Raw genomic sequence first — 14,222 nt, 5'->3', positions numbered from 1 at the left:
CGCCGCTGACGACGTGCAGCAATCAGCCACATCATTATGACCGCCGGACCAGTGACCGCTGGACCAGTGACCGCTGGACCAGTGACCGCCGGACCAGTGACTGCTGGACCAGTGACCGCCGGACCAGTGACTGCTGGACCAGTGACCGCTGGACCAGTGACTGCTGGACCAGTGACCGCCGGACCAGTGACCGCTGGACCAGTGACCACCGGACCAGTGATCGCTGGACCAGTGACTGCTGGACCAGTGACCGCCGGACCAGTGACTGCTGGACCAGTGACTGCTGGACCAGTGACCGCCGGACCAGTGACTGCCGGACCAGTGACCGCTGGACCAGTGACCGCTGGACCAGTGACTGCCGGACCAGTGACCGCCGGACCAGTGACCGCTGGACCAGTGACTGCTGGACCAGTGACTGCTGGACCAGTGACTGCTGGACCAGTGACTGCTGGCAGATCAGTGACTGCCGGTAGACCAGTGGTCTGGAGGGTCTGGAGGGTCTGGAGGGTCTGGAGGTCTGGAGGGTCTGGAGGGTCTGGAGGGTCAGAGGAAGGAGAGGCGGTGGTGGACCTGGTCACGGACGCTGGTTTAGACTGAATCTGGACCAGCAGACCAGGTCCTGGATCCCCCGGCTGCTGGTCCTGCATTAAGTTTCCCATAAAGACCTGGTCTTTAGATGCTCTGGTCTTGGTCTTGACTTGGTCTTGTTTTGGTCTTGACTTGGTCTTGACCTCTTACAGTCTTGGTCTTGTTTTGGTCTTGTTTTGAACACGTGGCTCCAAGATGCATCCTGGGCAGCGGTGTGGCGATGTGGCGGTATGGCGGTATGGCGGCATGGCGGTATGGCGGTGTGGCGGTATGGCGGCGTGAGGCCTTGCTAACGTCTTGCTGCGTCATGCAGCTTCAGACCTCAGACCAGGTTCACACCTTCAAGTCCTGCGAGTCTCCAGGTGGATCAGGCCTCCTGGTACCGATCCACGTTGGGCAGCTGGTCTTCATGTTCTGGCTGATTGGACGTTTACCACATTAATCTCAAATTAACTACATTGAACTAAAACTTCATTTTTAGTCACACGATTCCGAGAAAACGTGGAAACGATGAAACAAACAAACAAACATTTGTCTTTAAAAGTGGTTTTCTCCTCGGGGTCGTTCCGGTTCTTGTTCTTATGAATAATTCTTTCTTGTTGGATCTCGTCACTTTGACCCAAGTTGTGAATAATACGTCACGTAGAAAAGAAAAAGAAAAATCAAGAAGAACTGGAGGCTTCGTGTTCTACTTGTACGACTTTTTGCTCTAATGAGTCTCAGACGAGGTTTTTTTCCCCCATTAGGTCCCTGCAGAGCCTCGTGACGACTCTTCATTAGATCTGTGTGTGTAGGAGCAGGAAGCAGCAGGAACCGAGCCAGAGAACAACTCCACCGGGGGGGGGGTCGTCTTTGTACCAGGGGGAGGATCGTCTTTGTACCAGGGGGGGAGTCGTCTTTGTACCAGGGGGAGAGTCGTCTTTGTACCGGGGGGGAGTCGTCTTTGTACCGGGGGAGAATCGTCTTTGTACCAGGGGGAGAGTCGTCTTTGTACCGGGGGGAGTCGTCTTTGTACCGGGGGAGAATCGTCTTTGTACCAGGGGAGAGTCGTCTTTGTACCGGGGGAGAATCGTCTTTGTACCAGGGGGAGAGTCGTCTTTGTACCGGGGGAGAATCGTCTTTGTACCAGGGGGAGAGTCGTCTTTGTACCGGGGGAGAATCGTCTTTGTACCGGGGGAGGATCGTCTTTGTACCGGGGGAGAATCGTCTTTGTACCAGGGGGAGAGTCGTCTTTGTACCGGGGGAGGATCGTCTTTGTACCAGGGGGAGAGTCGTCTTTGTACCGGGGGAGAGTCGTCTTTGTACCGGGGGAGGGTCGTCTTTGTACCGGGGGAGAGTCGTCTTTGTACCGGGGGAGGGTCGTCTTTGTACCGGGGGAGAGTCGTCTTTGTACCGGGGGAGAGTCGTCTTTGTACCGGGGGAGGGTCGTCTTTGTACCGGGGGAGGGTCGTCTTTGTACCGGGGGAGAGTCGTCTTTGTACCGGGGGGGGGGTGTCGTCTTTGTACCGGGGGAGAATTGTCTTTGTACCGGGGGGGGGTGTCGTCTTTGTACCAGGGGGAGAATCGTCTTTGTACTTTGAACTCGTCACTATGAACTCGTCTCTATGAACTCGTCTCTCTGAACTCGTCTCTATGAACTCGTCTCTATGAACTCGTCTCAACACGAGGCTTCAGAACATGTAGTTCACCTGCCAGGCCTCTAGGGGCGCTGTGACTCACCAAACACATCAAAAACGTAGAAGAAGACAGAGAACATAGAAATTTAGAAGTAGATTTCAGCTCCTAAACCTCTATATAAATTCTATATATAGTTATATAGGTCTTTGACCCCGCTCCTCCTGCTGCTAGCGTAGGTAGCTTCTAGTTCTATAGGTCTATGACCCTGCTCCTCCTGCTGCTAGCGTCAGTAGCTTCTAGTTCTATAGGTCTATGACCCCGCTCCTCCTGCTGCTAGCGTCAGTAGCTTCTAGTTCTATAGGTCTATGGCCCTGCTCCTCCTGCTGCTAGCGTCAGTAGCTTCTAGTTCTATAGGTCTATGACCCCGCTCCTCCTGCTGCTAGCGTCAGTAGCTTCTAGTTCTATAGGTCTATGGCCCTGCTCCTCCTGCTGCTAGCGTCAGTAGCTTCTAGTTCTATAGGTCTATGGCCCCGCTCCTCCTGCTGCTAGCGTCAGTAGCTTCTAGTTCTATAGGTCTATGACCCTGCTCCTCCTGCTGCTAGCGTCAGTAGCTTCTAGTTCTATAGGTCTATGGCCCCGCTCCTCCTGCTGCTAGCGTCAGTAGCTTCTAGTTCTATAGGTCTATGACCCTGCTCCTCCTGCTGCTAGCGTCAGTAGCTTCTAGTTCTATAGGTCTATGGCCCCGCTCCTCCTGCTGCTAGCGTCAGTAACCACAGTGAGACTTGTAGATCCGACACGTCTGTGACTGGTGTCTGTTGCATTGTGGGTAATGCCGTCCTCACAGGAGGAGGAATGACTAGAGCAGAACAGACGTGTGGTTGTGGACTCGTCCCGGGTGACGATCTGGAGCTTCCAGCCTTTTGGCAGCAGTTTGTGTTTGTTTCTTCACTGTTTCAACATGACAGTGCCCCCCCCACTCCCCCCCCCCCCCCCCCCCCCCCCCCCCCCCCCAAATGAAAAACAAGCCAGGCATCTTCTCGCCGTCAGCCCTCACCGACTCTTCGCCCAACACCTGGGGTAAACCTGGGGTAGGTCAGTTACGGTTCAGTTACTGTCCGTCTGGACGGATTCTTTCTGTTCCGGGATTCGACTGTTCCATTACAGTAATCAGACCCATTCCATCAGTGGAGCTATCCCATAATGCTTTGCACTGTGCTGTTTGGGGCTTTTCCCGGAAACCCGGCAGGATCAAAAGCGGATTTGTTCACAACAGACTCTCTTGGCTCTTAAATGAGTTCTTATTGAGAAACTTATGACTGTGGAGAGTTTGAACTATTCCTTCGTATGTTTGAGATCACGTAACATGAGTGTACACAAAACCTAGAGATTGAGAAGTACTGAACCGATGTGTCGTTCATGTGAATTCTTATCGGATCAAAAATAGTGTTGTGGTATTTAAGACTGTCGTGACATTCACCTTTTCAAGGTCGTGGTCTTTTCTTGGTCTTGGCACCTTAAAGTCTTGGTCTTTTCTTGGTCTTGGCACCTTAAAGTCTTGGTCTTTTCTTGGTCTTGGCACCTTAAAGTCTCTGTCTTTTCTTGTGTCTTGGCACCTTAAAGTCTTGGCCTTTTCTTGGTCTTGGCACCTTAAAGTCTTGGTCTTTTCTTGGTCTTGGTACCTTAAAGTCTTGGTCTCGGTCTTTTCTTGGTCTTGGCACCTTAAAGTCTTGGCCTTTTCTTGGTCTTGGCACCTTAAAGTCTTGGCCTTTTCTTGGTCTTGGCACCTTAAAGTCTTGGTCTTTTCTTGGTCTTGGTACCTTAAAGTCTTGGTCTCGGTCTTTTCTTGGTCTTGGCACCTTAAAGTCTTGGCCTTTTCTTGGTCTTGGCACCTTAAAGTCTTGGTCTTTTCTTGGTCTTGGCACCTTAAAGTCTTGGCCTTTTCTTGGTCTTGGCACCTTAAAGTCTTGGTCTTTTCTTGGTCTTGGCACCTTAAAGTCTTGGTCTTTTCTTGGTCTTGGCACCTTAAAGTCTTGGCCTTTTCTTGGTCTTGGCACCTTATAGTCTTTGGTACTGACTTGGTCTTGACTACAACACTAATCATAAACAGACTTGCACCCCCTGATCCGATCAATCGTCTTTTCAATGGGTTGGATTGGATTTGAGCAGGTAGACGTGTTTGGAATCGGTTCCTCTGGTATCTTGCCTCAGTCCTTCTTAAAATATCGGCCCGATGATTTCAGTCCCACCTAACTTTGTGTAAAAGGCTGCTTACATCTTGGACTGGTCATCAGTCTATTGCCGCACAAACTCAGAGACACGAAGTCACCGATTGGCCGAATGAGCATGTTTTTATATTACGGGAGAAAACTGGAGTCCCCAAAGAAATACCCAAACATTCATGGATTGAACATGAAAACTCAACATAGTATTTTTGCTGTATGATGAGAATTCCACCCACGAAACCAGCAGATGAATTGTACCGGCGGAGAAACCCAGAAACGTCAGAGTCCATGTCTGTTGTGTTTGGCTGCGTTCAGTCAGAGTGACCATGAGCAGGTGGCGGCGCTGCAGATTGACCGGCTCATTAGTTCAATTCTAAATGTTGATAAAGACGATGACAAAGCCTGCTGGTGCAGGTTTGGATCGTCTATTTTTTATTTATTTTTTATTTTTTATTTCTGCTGTGCACTTCTGTTGTTTGCTAGATGTAAACAAACAAAAACACAAAACCGGTTGTTGTGGAAGGAGATGTCGTACAAACACACATGGCCGGACTGCCGGGCCGCCAACTGGCGTCTTCTGTGTCTCACGTGCTAAAAAAAATCAATGGTGGAAATCTCTAGTTTCGTATCTGGAGCTTTAATCTGTTTTGATTGTAATATAGAAAGCTTTGATCTGTTTTGGTTGTAATATAGAAAGCTTTGATCTGTTTTGGTTGTAATATAGAAAACTTTGATCTATTTTGGTTGTAATATAGAAAGCTTTGATCTGTTTTGGTTGTAATATAGAAAGCTTTGATCTGTTTTGGTTGTAATATAGAAAGCTTTGATCTGTTTTGGTTGTAATATAGAAAACTTTGATCTATTTTGGTTGTAATATAGAAAGCTTTGATCTGTTTTGGTTGTAATATAGAAAGCTTTGATCTGTTTTGGTTGTAATATAGAAAGCTTTGATCTGTTTTGGTTGTAATATAGAAAGCTTTGATCTGTTTTGGTTGTAATAAAGAATCTGCAATAGGAAAAATTGTAGTACTGTACAAAGATAACAGGCTCATAAAGTAAACATGTTTAAAAGTGCAAGAAATCTTCAACAGCTCCACGTTTTGAGCAAATCAAACCACAGAAACTCAAAACAAAAAAGACTGAAACTCTAGTTGTTGCCTCACTCGAACACTTGGGGGCAGTATTTCATTGAAGCTAATATTAGCACACTTGGCTAATGTGTGGAAAACCTTCAGCTACAAAGAACCATCAAAATAGTTCTTTATCGTGAATAAAGTATTTCTACTAAATGATTTTACCGATTCACGTTGACACACCGACGGTCCGTGAGGACGTTTATGTTTTCTCGCCCATGATAAAGCGCTTTCAGGTAACGTGTTGCCATAGCAACGTAACTTTTCACAGAGACAAATCTTCTGCAGCCCAAGAGTTTCATCTGAAGACGCATAGAAGCGTCATGAGGCGCAAGTTACAACAACACACTGCCACCAGTAAATATACAGAAAATTATACATTTTAATAGTTTGTTTTTTGAATTTTTATGCAAGTTTATATTTGTGTTCCTTAGATTTACACTTAAACAAAAGAGTTTCCTCTGAGGGGTTTTGGGTTGTTTTGAACACATCAAAGACTGAAGACAACATATATAAAAAGATAAAATAGCAAATTTTGACCGAGGGGGCGGGGACAGTCCTGGCCACGCCCCCTCTTGACGGCCCGAGACGCTTCGTGAAGACGTCCCCAGACCCACTGCAGGTCTTAACAGGCGGGAACCTCCAGCAGGACCAAAAACAGAAGGAACCGCTCCGGTACGAACGCCGGATTCTTCCCATTAGAGCCACGCGCCGCGCGGTCGATACGTCTTGGCAGCTCCTCGGCTTCGTCTTGACGGCCTCCGCTCGTTCCAGCATCTTGTATCAGCGAGTAACTGGCAGCCGAGCAGAAAACAAGGACGGAGGAAAAAAAAAGAAACGGACCAGCAGAAGTTTGGGAAAAAAAAGGCTGCCGCCAAGACAAGTGTTCACTTTTTGCCAGATCCTGTAATAAACATTGGCAAGCGAGCGAGTTCCCCGTCAGCAGGGATTCAGTGAGAGAGAGAGAGAAACGCCGGAGGCGTCAAGGAAAATAAAGCCTTGGCCACGCTGGCGGCCGGCGGCGAACCTGAGGACGCTTTGCTAGGTGTTCCTTACCGTCTGCTCGCCGGGGAAAGAAGCTGTCGGCGTCCCGGCTGATTGGTGAGCCGCTCCACCGTGGGAGGCACGGACACACCGGGCGGTGCTGAGAGCCGCCGTCTGTCTGGACCCACGGTCTGAGGGTCTGAGGGTCTGAGGGTCTGAGGGTCTGAGGTTCTGAGGGTCTGAGGGTCTGAGGGTCTGAGGGTCTGAGGGTCTGAGGGTCTGAGGTTCTGACGCTCAAGCTCAGGAACCGACGGACGACAACATGGCGGACGTGTTTCTCAACGTATGTTGATGACGTCCGTCACGACGGGGAAACTTCTCGTTTTGCCGAAATTCCTCTTTGTTTTGTTTTGGCAAATAAAGCAAACATATCAAGTAAACAACTCACAACTGACTTCTGGGTTGTGTGAAGACTAGTGACCAGTGACTAGTGACCAGTGGCTAGAGACTAGTGACCAGTGACTAGTGACCAGTGACTAGGGACCAGTGACTAGAGACTGGTGACCAGTGACTAAAGACTAGTGACCAGTGACCAGAGACTGGTGACTAGAGACTAGTGACCAGTGACTAAAGACTAGTGACCAGTGACTAGATACTAGTGACCAGTGACTAGAGACTGGTGACCAGTGACTAAAGACTAGTGACCAGTGACCAGAGACTGGTGACCAGTGACTAGAGACTAGTGACCAGTGACTAATGACCAGAGACCAATGACTAGAGACTAGTGACCAGTGACTAGATACTGGTGACCAGTGACTAAAGACTAGTGACCAGTGACTAGATACTGGTGACCAGTGACTAAAGACTAGTGACCAGTGACTAGAGACTGGTGACCAGTGATCAGTGACTAGTGACCAGAAACCAATGACTAGAGACTAGTGACCAGTGACTAGAGACTGGTGACCAGTGACTAGAGACTAGTGACTAGAGACTAGTGACCAGTGACTAGATACTGGTGACCAGTGACTAAAGACTAGTGACCAGTGACTAGTGACCAGTGACTAGTGACCAGTGACTAGTGACCAGTGACCAGTGACTAGTGACCAGTGACCAGTGACCAGTGACTAGTGACCAGTGACTAGTGACCAGAAACCAATGACTAGAGACTAGTGACCAGTGACTAGAGACTGGTGACCAGTGACTAGAGACTAGTGACTAGAGACTAGTGACCAGTGACTAGATACTGGTGACCAGTGACTAAAGACTAGTGACCAGTGACTAGTGACCAGTGACTAGTGACCAGTGACTAGTGACCAGTGACCAGTGACCAGTGACTAGTGACTAGTGACCAGTGACCAGTGACTAGTGACCAGTGACTAGTGACCAGAAACCAATGACTAGAGACTAGTGACCAGTGACTAGAGACTGGTGACCAGTGACTAAAGACTAGTGACCAGTGACTAGTGACCAGTGACCAGTGACCAGTGACTAGTGACCAGTGACCAGTGACCAGTGACCAGTGACTAGTGACTAGTGACCAGTGACTAGTGACCAGTGACTAGTGACCAGAAACCAATGACTAGAGACTAGTGACCAGTGACTAGAGACTGGTGACCAGTGACTAGAGACTGGTGACCAGTGACTAAAGACTAGTGACCAGTGACCAGTGACTAGTGACCAGTGACCAGTGACTCCTCTGAAAGGGCCCCGTTTGGGTGTTTTTGGATGTTCTGTCGTTGCAGCGTCTGAAGCAGTTACATTATTTTGTCGTTGAAATTAACTGATGTCAGCTGTACCTCGGGGGCCCCTCCTCCCCCTCCCCCCTCCTCCCCCCCCCCCCCCCCTCCCCTCCCCCCCCTCCCTCCCCTCCCCCCCCCTCCCCTCCGTCTACACATAACCCTTCGTCGGCGGTGTTTTCCACGGCAGAACCAACGATGTTCTGACAGTTTGATCGACCAACGGCGTCGCAGGTTTATTATTTGTATGACGCCGCCTCCTGATGTTCCTGTCGTCCCTCCTGATGTCCCTCCTGTCGTCCCTCCTGATGTCCCTCCTGATGTTCCTGATGTCCCTCCTGATGTCCCTCCTGTCGTCCCTCCTGATGTCCCTCCTGTTGTCCCTCCTGTCGTCCCTCCTGATGTCCCTCCTGTTGTCCCTCCTGTCGTCCCTCCTGTCGTCCCTCCTGATGTCCCTCCTGTCATCCCTCCTGATGTTCCTGATGTCCCTCCTGATGTCCCTCCTGTCGTCCCTCCTGTTGTCCCTCCTGTCGTCCCTCCTGATGTCCCTCCTGATGTCCCTCCTGTCGTCCCTCCTGTCGTCCCTCCTGTCGTCCCTCCTAATGTCCCTCCTGCCGTCCCCGACCTTGAGGGTCCGGTCCTCCAGTGACGGAGCTCGTCCCGTTAACATTCCCTCCACCTGCAGCGGCTGCAACCTTTCCTGAATGTTAATCACCCGTTTTAACGTTCAGCCGCCAAATTTCACCGCAATTAATGGAGCCGCGGCGTCAAATCACCCGGTGTGTGTGTGTGTGTGTGTGTGTGTGTGTGTGTGTGTGTGTGTGTGTGTGCTTGAGCCACTCGGCGCCTTCTTGTGGTTTTATTTTTACCCTGATTGGCCGAATGAATTCCCCCGACAGCCGTCAACCTGGGATGAACCCGGCCAAGGTCTCGCCTGTTCGGAGGGAAAACAAATAAGTGTGGAGGGTTTTTCTCTTCTTCTTCTTCCTCTTCTTCTTCTTTTTTGTCGTGCTCCCTTGTTTCCGTGGTAACAGCAGAGCATTTTGATGCAGTAAACTCTCCTCCGAGGATCGAGGCTCACACACAATGGCTTTTTCCTTTCTTTCTTCACTTTTACGTACCGTGAAGAGAAATCTCTTTATTTATTTATTTATTTTTTATGATAAGATTTTGGTAAAAAAAAAACGGCTTCTTGAAGCAGGAAACAGCAGGAATCAGCGGCGGAGGTTGAGGTTCTCCAGCGAAGGGAAAGTTAAAGACCTGAAATTAAAAACAAAACAATAAAAACAAAACACTGAAAGATAATTCCGAATTTATCTCTTGAAAAGAAGTGGGATTATTGACAATAATCCAGTGTTGTCAACAGTAAACATCCTGGTTTCTCCTGCCCAGCATGTCGAGGGTCTGACGACTCGTTTCCTCGTCGTTTTGTTAAAAACAAATATTGTTGCCATGAAGATCAAGCATTAGCATTAGCATTAGCTGTTATTTAGGAACGTTTTTAATAAAACATTGTATTTTTAATAGATGCCACATGAATAACTCATCTGTCCTACATGTAACACACTTATTGTCAGTGTGTGTCCAGTGATTTCTGCATCACTGATTTAGATGAACGTCTCGTTTGTTTTTATTCAAACAACTAAATAAATCTTAAAAATAAAAACAAATAAAATAAGATAAAAAATTAAAAAATCGAATCGAATTTAATCAAAGAAGAATAAATTAAATTGAATTTATATTTATATTTATATATATCTATAATATATATTTGTTTTTGTATTTATATTTTATATTTATTTAATTTTAAAAATACAATAAAAAAATAAATAATTATTTTGTGAAGATTTTCACTGTAATTTGACATCTTTCACTACAAATCGTACATTTGTGCTTCTTTTGTTATTTCTTTATTTATTCCTTCAAAAAGGAGAATATTTCTTCCCGAGGAGACGAGACGATGAAAATGAAGCTTTTTAATTGTTTTTTTTAACAGAAATCAGTCGATCTCCGTCGCTCAGATTCTGAAAATGAGCAGAAACGATCAAAACGTGAGCTTCAGGCGTCGGCGAAGGTGATTTATTGAAGACGGAGGTTTCATGTCTGCGCTCGTTGTTTTGCAGCAGAATCGAACCGGGAGCCATCAAACGGCGCCGGACGAGACGCCGCGGGGGTTTTTCTTTCTTTTCTTTTTTTTTTCCTTTATTATGAAACCGCCGCGGTGTTTAATGGCGGTTTGTTCAGGGTCGGGACGCCGGGCCTCGGCGTGGGCGCTGCCGCTGGAGCAAAAACAAAAACAAAAAAGCAGCGCTAAGCGCTAAGCGCTAAACGCTAAACGCTCCCCGCGGCGCCAACGCCAGAATCAAGGCTCGGCTTCTCGGGGAAAGGAAAAAGGTGAGGATGAAAGACGAGGAGGAGGAGAAGCAGAAGGAAACACGCAGACGACCGACCGTGACTCATTCTGCTCAAACCGTCCGTCCTCACCTGCCGCCGCCGCCGCCGCGGCGCCGCGCGGCAACAGGAAGCGCCCACGCAGGCCGGCGTGCAAATTACCACCCGGCCAGGAAATAACAGGCTCCCGCCTGCAGCCGTCACTTCCCGGGGCCGCCGGCAGCTGTCGGGCTTCGCCTCCACAGCTGCCGCCGGACGATTCGGGGCCAAATGAGGCGTTCGTGAGATCCGTCGTCTACTTGTGGGGTTTCAAACCGCCGGCTCCGCGGGGGGGCTAGCGTCTCTGCAACCCGGTGAGGGAGGGATGGAGCCGCGACCTTTCACCCCGCCGCAAGTTGGATTTAGCACGTTTAATGAAGGGGAAAAATATGGAAATGAGCATTAAAGTCCCAGTGAAATGAAGGTTCCACCTCCAGAACCCTCTGGTGTCTCTTCTAGAACGTTTTCATGCTAACTGGCTGAAGGTCAAATGTTAAAACACGACAATCTGAGAGAAAATAGCCGATAAACGTTGGTATTTCCTCTGCTGGGCGGAGCTTCTGACAATAACAGAGTGACATCACGAGTTGTGCACACGCCCAAGTTGTGTTTACATTATGGAGGATCAGAGTTTTGACCACGAAGAGGCTGAATTGAACCAGATTTCATCATCATGGTCATTTCAAACCCAGTGATTGATGAAGAAGACACAGAAGGTGGTTCTGCCATCGGTGACCCCGTCTGGAACATGTTTGAGGAAGCAGAAGACGCTTCGTCCTCCATTCGTCCTCGTCTCCTCGCCTCAGCAGCCGCCACTTTTCACCTTTGAGGCTTTGAGGCTCCGGACTTTTGGCAGAACGACCGGCTTCCTGGATCCAACACGTCCAAGAGCTAGAAGACTGCGGAATCACCGGAGATGAGTCCAGGTGTTACTTGATAGTCTACTAGCCGCCTGAGCTAGTGGCTCCCGCTAGCTACTAGCCGCTAGCCACACGAGCTAGCGGCTCCCGCCGCCCTCCTCCTTTTCTCCTCTCTGGTCTCTTCCAGGCTCAATCTTTCATCAAGGCTCATAAAACTCCGACTAGAACTTCAAAACACTAAAAACTTGATATTTAAGAGGAAACAAGTCGATATAAACACAACAGATCGAGATCTGCACAACTCGTGATGTCACACATAGGCTCCGCCCACAATGGCCCACGAAGAAGAAGGGGTTAAAATAACCCAGGATCAGTCAGTGAATGAGAATCGACACGTGGCGACAGGCTGCTCCTCAGATTAGCCTGGTTGTTCCACAAAGTGCGGCGGGAGCGTCGTCATTGCACCGACTTATTTCTCGTCTCGCTGCTGTTCGGGGGATAATCAGACGTGCAGCCACTCTCCCATTATTCCGAGGCTTTGAGGGACATAAACAGGAATTATAACATCTCCGCGGAGCCGCTTAATTAACTCCAGCTCCTCCGCTTCCTTCCACCGTGGCAAATTAAAAGTGTGCTGAATTAGCTGTTAGCAGCTCCGCGCCCCTGAATCTACCGCCAGAAACTCTTGTAATCGGGACTTGAATCGCCAGTCGTCCAGAACGGAGCCGCGGCCGCCGGGTGGGCGGGGCTACGAGCCGGGAAATTAACGCTTTGTTGCGTGAGGATTTGAGCATCTTCCACGTCGGCCGCGTCTCGGAAACGATCTCGCCGCGTCGTCTTAAAGGCTAGAGCTACGCTCGGTAGAACTTCAAAGGCCAAATGTCAGTGGTGTAAATGTTTGTTTGTATGTATGGATTTTAACAACTTTTCGCAAAACCAACTCACCCGAATTGCGTGAAATCTTCAGGGATGATTTGTCATCATCTCAGGAACGACCGATTAGATTTTGGGACGTTAGCAGCGAACGGTTTACAAGTAAATCCCAAAAACTGTGGGGGGAAAAAGTCCCATAGAAAGCCTTAGAGAGAGGCGCCTTTCATCTCCTCATGGAGATCAAAGGCCCACTACCGAGTGTAGCTGTAGTTTTAAAGGCATTCTACCAAGGGTAGCTCTAGTTTTATAGAGGGCTCTACTAAGTGGCCGATGGCTCTGGTCCTAATGTGGCCAGTGGCTCTGGTCCTAATGTTGTGGCCGGTGGCTCTGGTCCTAATGTGGCTGGTGGCTCTGATCCTAATGTGGCCGGTGGCTCTGATCCTAATGTGGCCGGTGGCTCTGGTCCTAATGTGGCCGGTGACTCTGGTCCTAATGTGGCCGGTGGCTCTCTTCCTAATGTGGCCAGTGGCTCTGGTCCTAATGTGGCCAGTGGCTCTGGTCCTAATGTGGCCAGTGGCTCTGGTCCTAATGTTGTGGCCGGTGGCTCTGGTCCTAATGTTGTGGCCGGTGGCTCTGGTCCTAATGTGGCCGGTGGCTCTGGTCCTAATGTGGCCAGTGGCTCTGGTCCTAATGTGGCCAGTGGCTCTGGTCCTAATGTTGTGGCCGGTGGCTCTGGTCCTAATGTTGTGGCCGGTGGCTCTGGTCCTAATGTGGCTGGTGGCTCTGGTCCTAATGTGGCCAGTGGCTCTGGTCCTAATGTTGTGGCCGGTGGCTCTGGTCCTAATGTTGTGGCCGGTGGCTCTGGTCCTAATGTTGTGGCCGGTGGCTCTGGTCCTAATGTGGCTGGTGGCTCTGGTCCTAATGTGGCCAGTGGCTCTGGTCCTAATGTTGTGGCCGGTGGCTCTGGTCCTAATGTGGCTGGTGGCTCTGGTCCTAATGTTGTGGCCGGTGGCTCTGGAGGTTTGATTGACACCAGAGGTGAGAATCTCTCTGAATGTTAAAGCAGGAGTCTGACGCCTCCAGTGTCGGTGTTCAGCTGTGACTCTGACAGGAAGCCGCCGTTTCTCAAAATGTCAATCAGGCGGTGGAGCTTTTAAACGCCGCCGCCGCCGCCGCCGAGTTCCTGATGATGTCAGAGAACCTGAACAAGACGGTTCACAGGAACTGGTGAAAAATGTCGTTATAGAAAACAGTTTTTTGGGGGTTTTGTTTTGTTTTTGTCTTTTTGTTTTGGCGCCAAACTCGTCATGGTGAAGACAAAATAACTAACGATGGATAGAGGAAGGATGGAAGGATGAAAGGAAGGATGGATGGAAGGAAGGAAGGAAGGAAGGAAGGAAGGAAGGAAGGAAGTGAACTCTCCATCTTGTTACTGTTCAGTTTTTGTTCTTGAACGACGACGATCTTCTAAATATTTCCTGTTTTTCTGTTTGTTTGTTTGTTTACAGGCAGAAATACAAAAGTACATCGCAGAGGTAAGACACACACACACACACACACACACGCACACACACACACACACACACACACACACACACACACACACACACACACACACACACACACACACACACACACACACACACACACACACACACACACACGTCCAGACCTGCGTTTTCTTTTATTGATTATCTGAAACAACTTTGTCAACGAACCAGAGAACTGAGGACGTCATCCCTCCATCATCCATCCGTCCATCATCCATCCATCCATCCA

General features: G+C 49.1%; 1 protein-coding gene across 1 annotated transcript in view; it reads right to left on the bottom strand.

The window, feature by feature from the left end:
* Positions 1 to 955: 955 nt before the first annotated feature.
* Positions 956 to 14,222, bottom strand: part of LOC308131368 (SH3 domain-binding protein 4-like) — a gene marked incomplete at its 3' end in the record, with an annotated part of 33,668 nt that continues 20,401 nt past the window's right edge. The window contains 5 exon segments of the mRNA XM_080498096.1: positions 956 to 1,006; positions 1,447 to 1,617; positions 1,715 to 2,017; positions 6,617 to 6,751; positions 8,489 to 8,980. Coding sequence (XP_080354222.1) covers positions 956 to 1,006; positions 1,447 to 1,617; positions 1,715 to 2,017; positions 6,617 to 6,751; positions 8,489 to 8,980 — 1,152 coding nt within the window.

The sequence above is a fragment of the Blennius ocellaris genome (assembly GCF_963422515.1).
Source record: "Blennius ocellaris genome assembly, chromosome: 6".
Classification (NCBI taxonomy): Eukaryota; Metazoa; Chordata; class Actinopteri; order Blenniiformes; family Blenniidae; genus Blennius; species Blennius ocellaris.
Note: the sequence above shows the minus strand (reverse complement) of the source record. Positions and strands in the feature narration are given on the sequence as shown.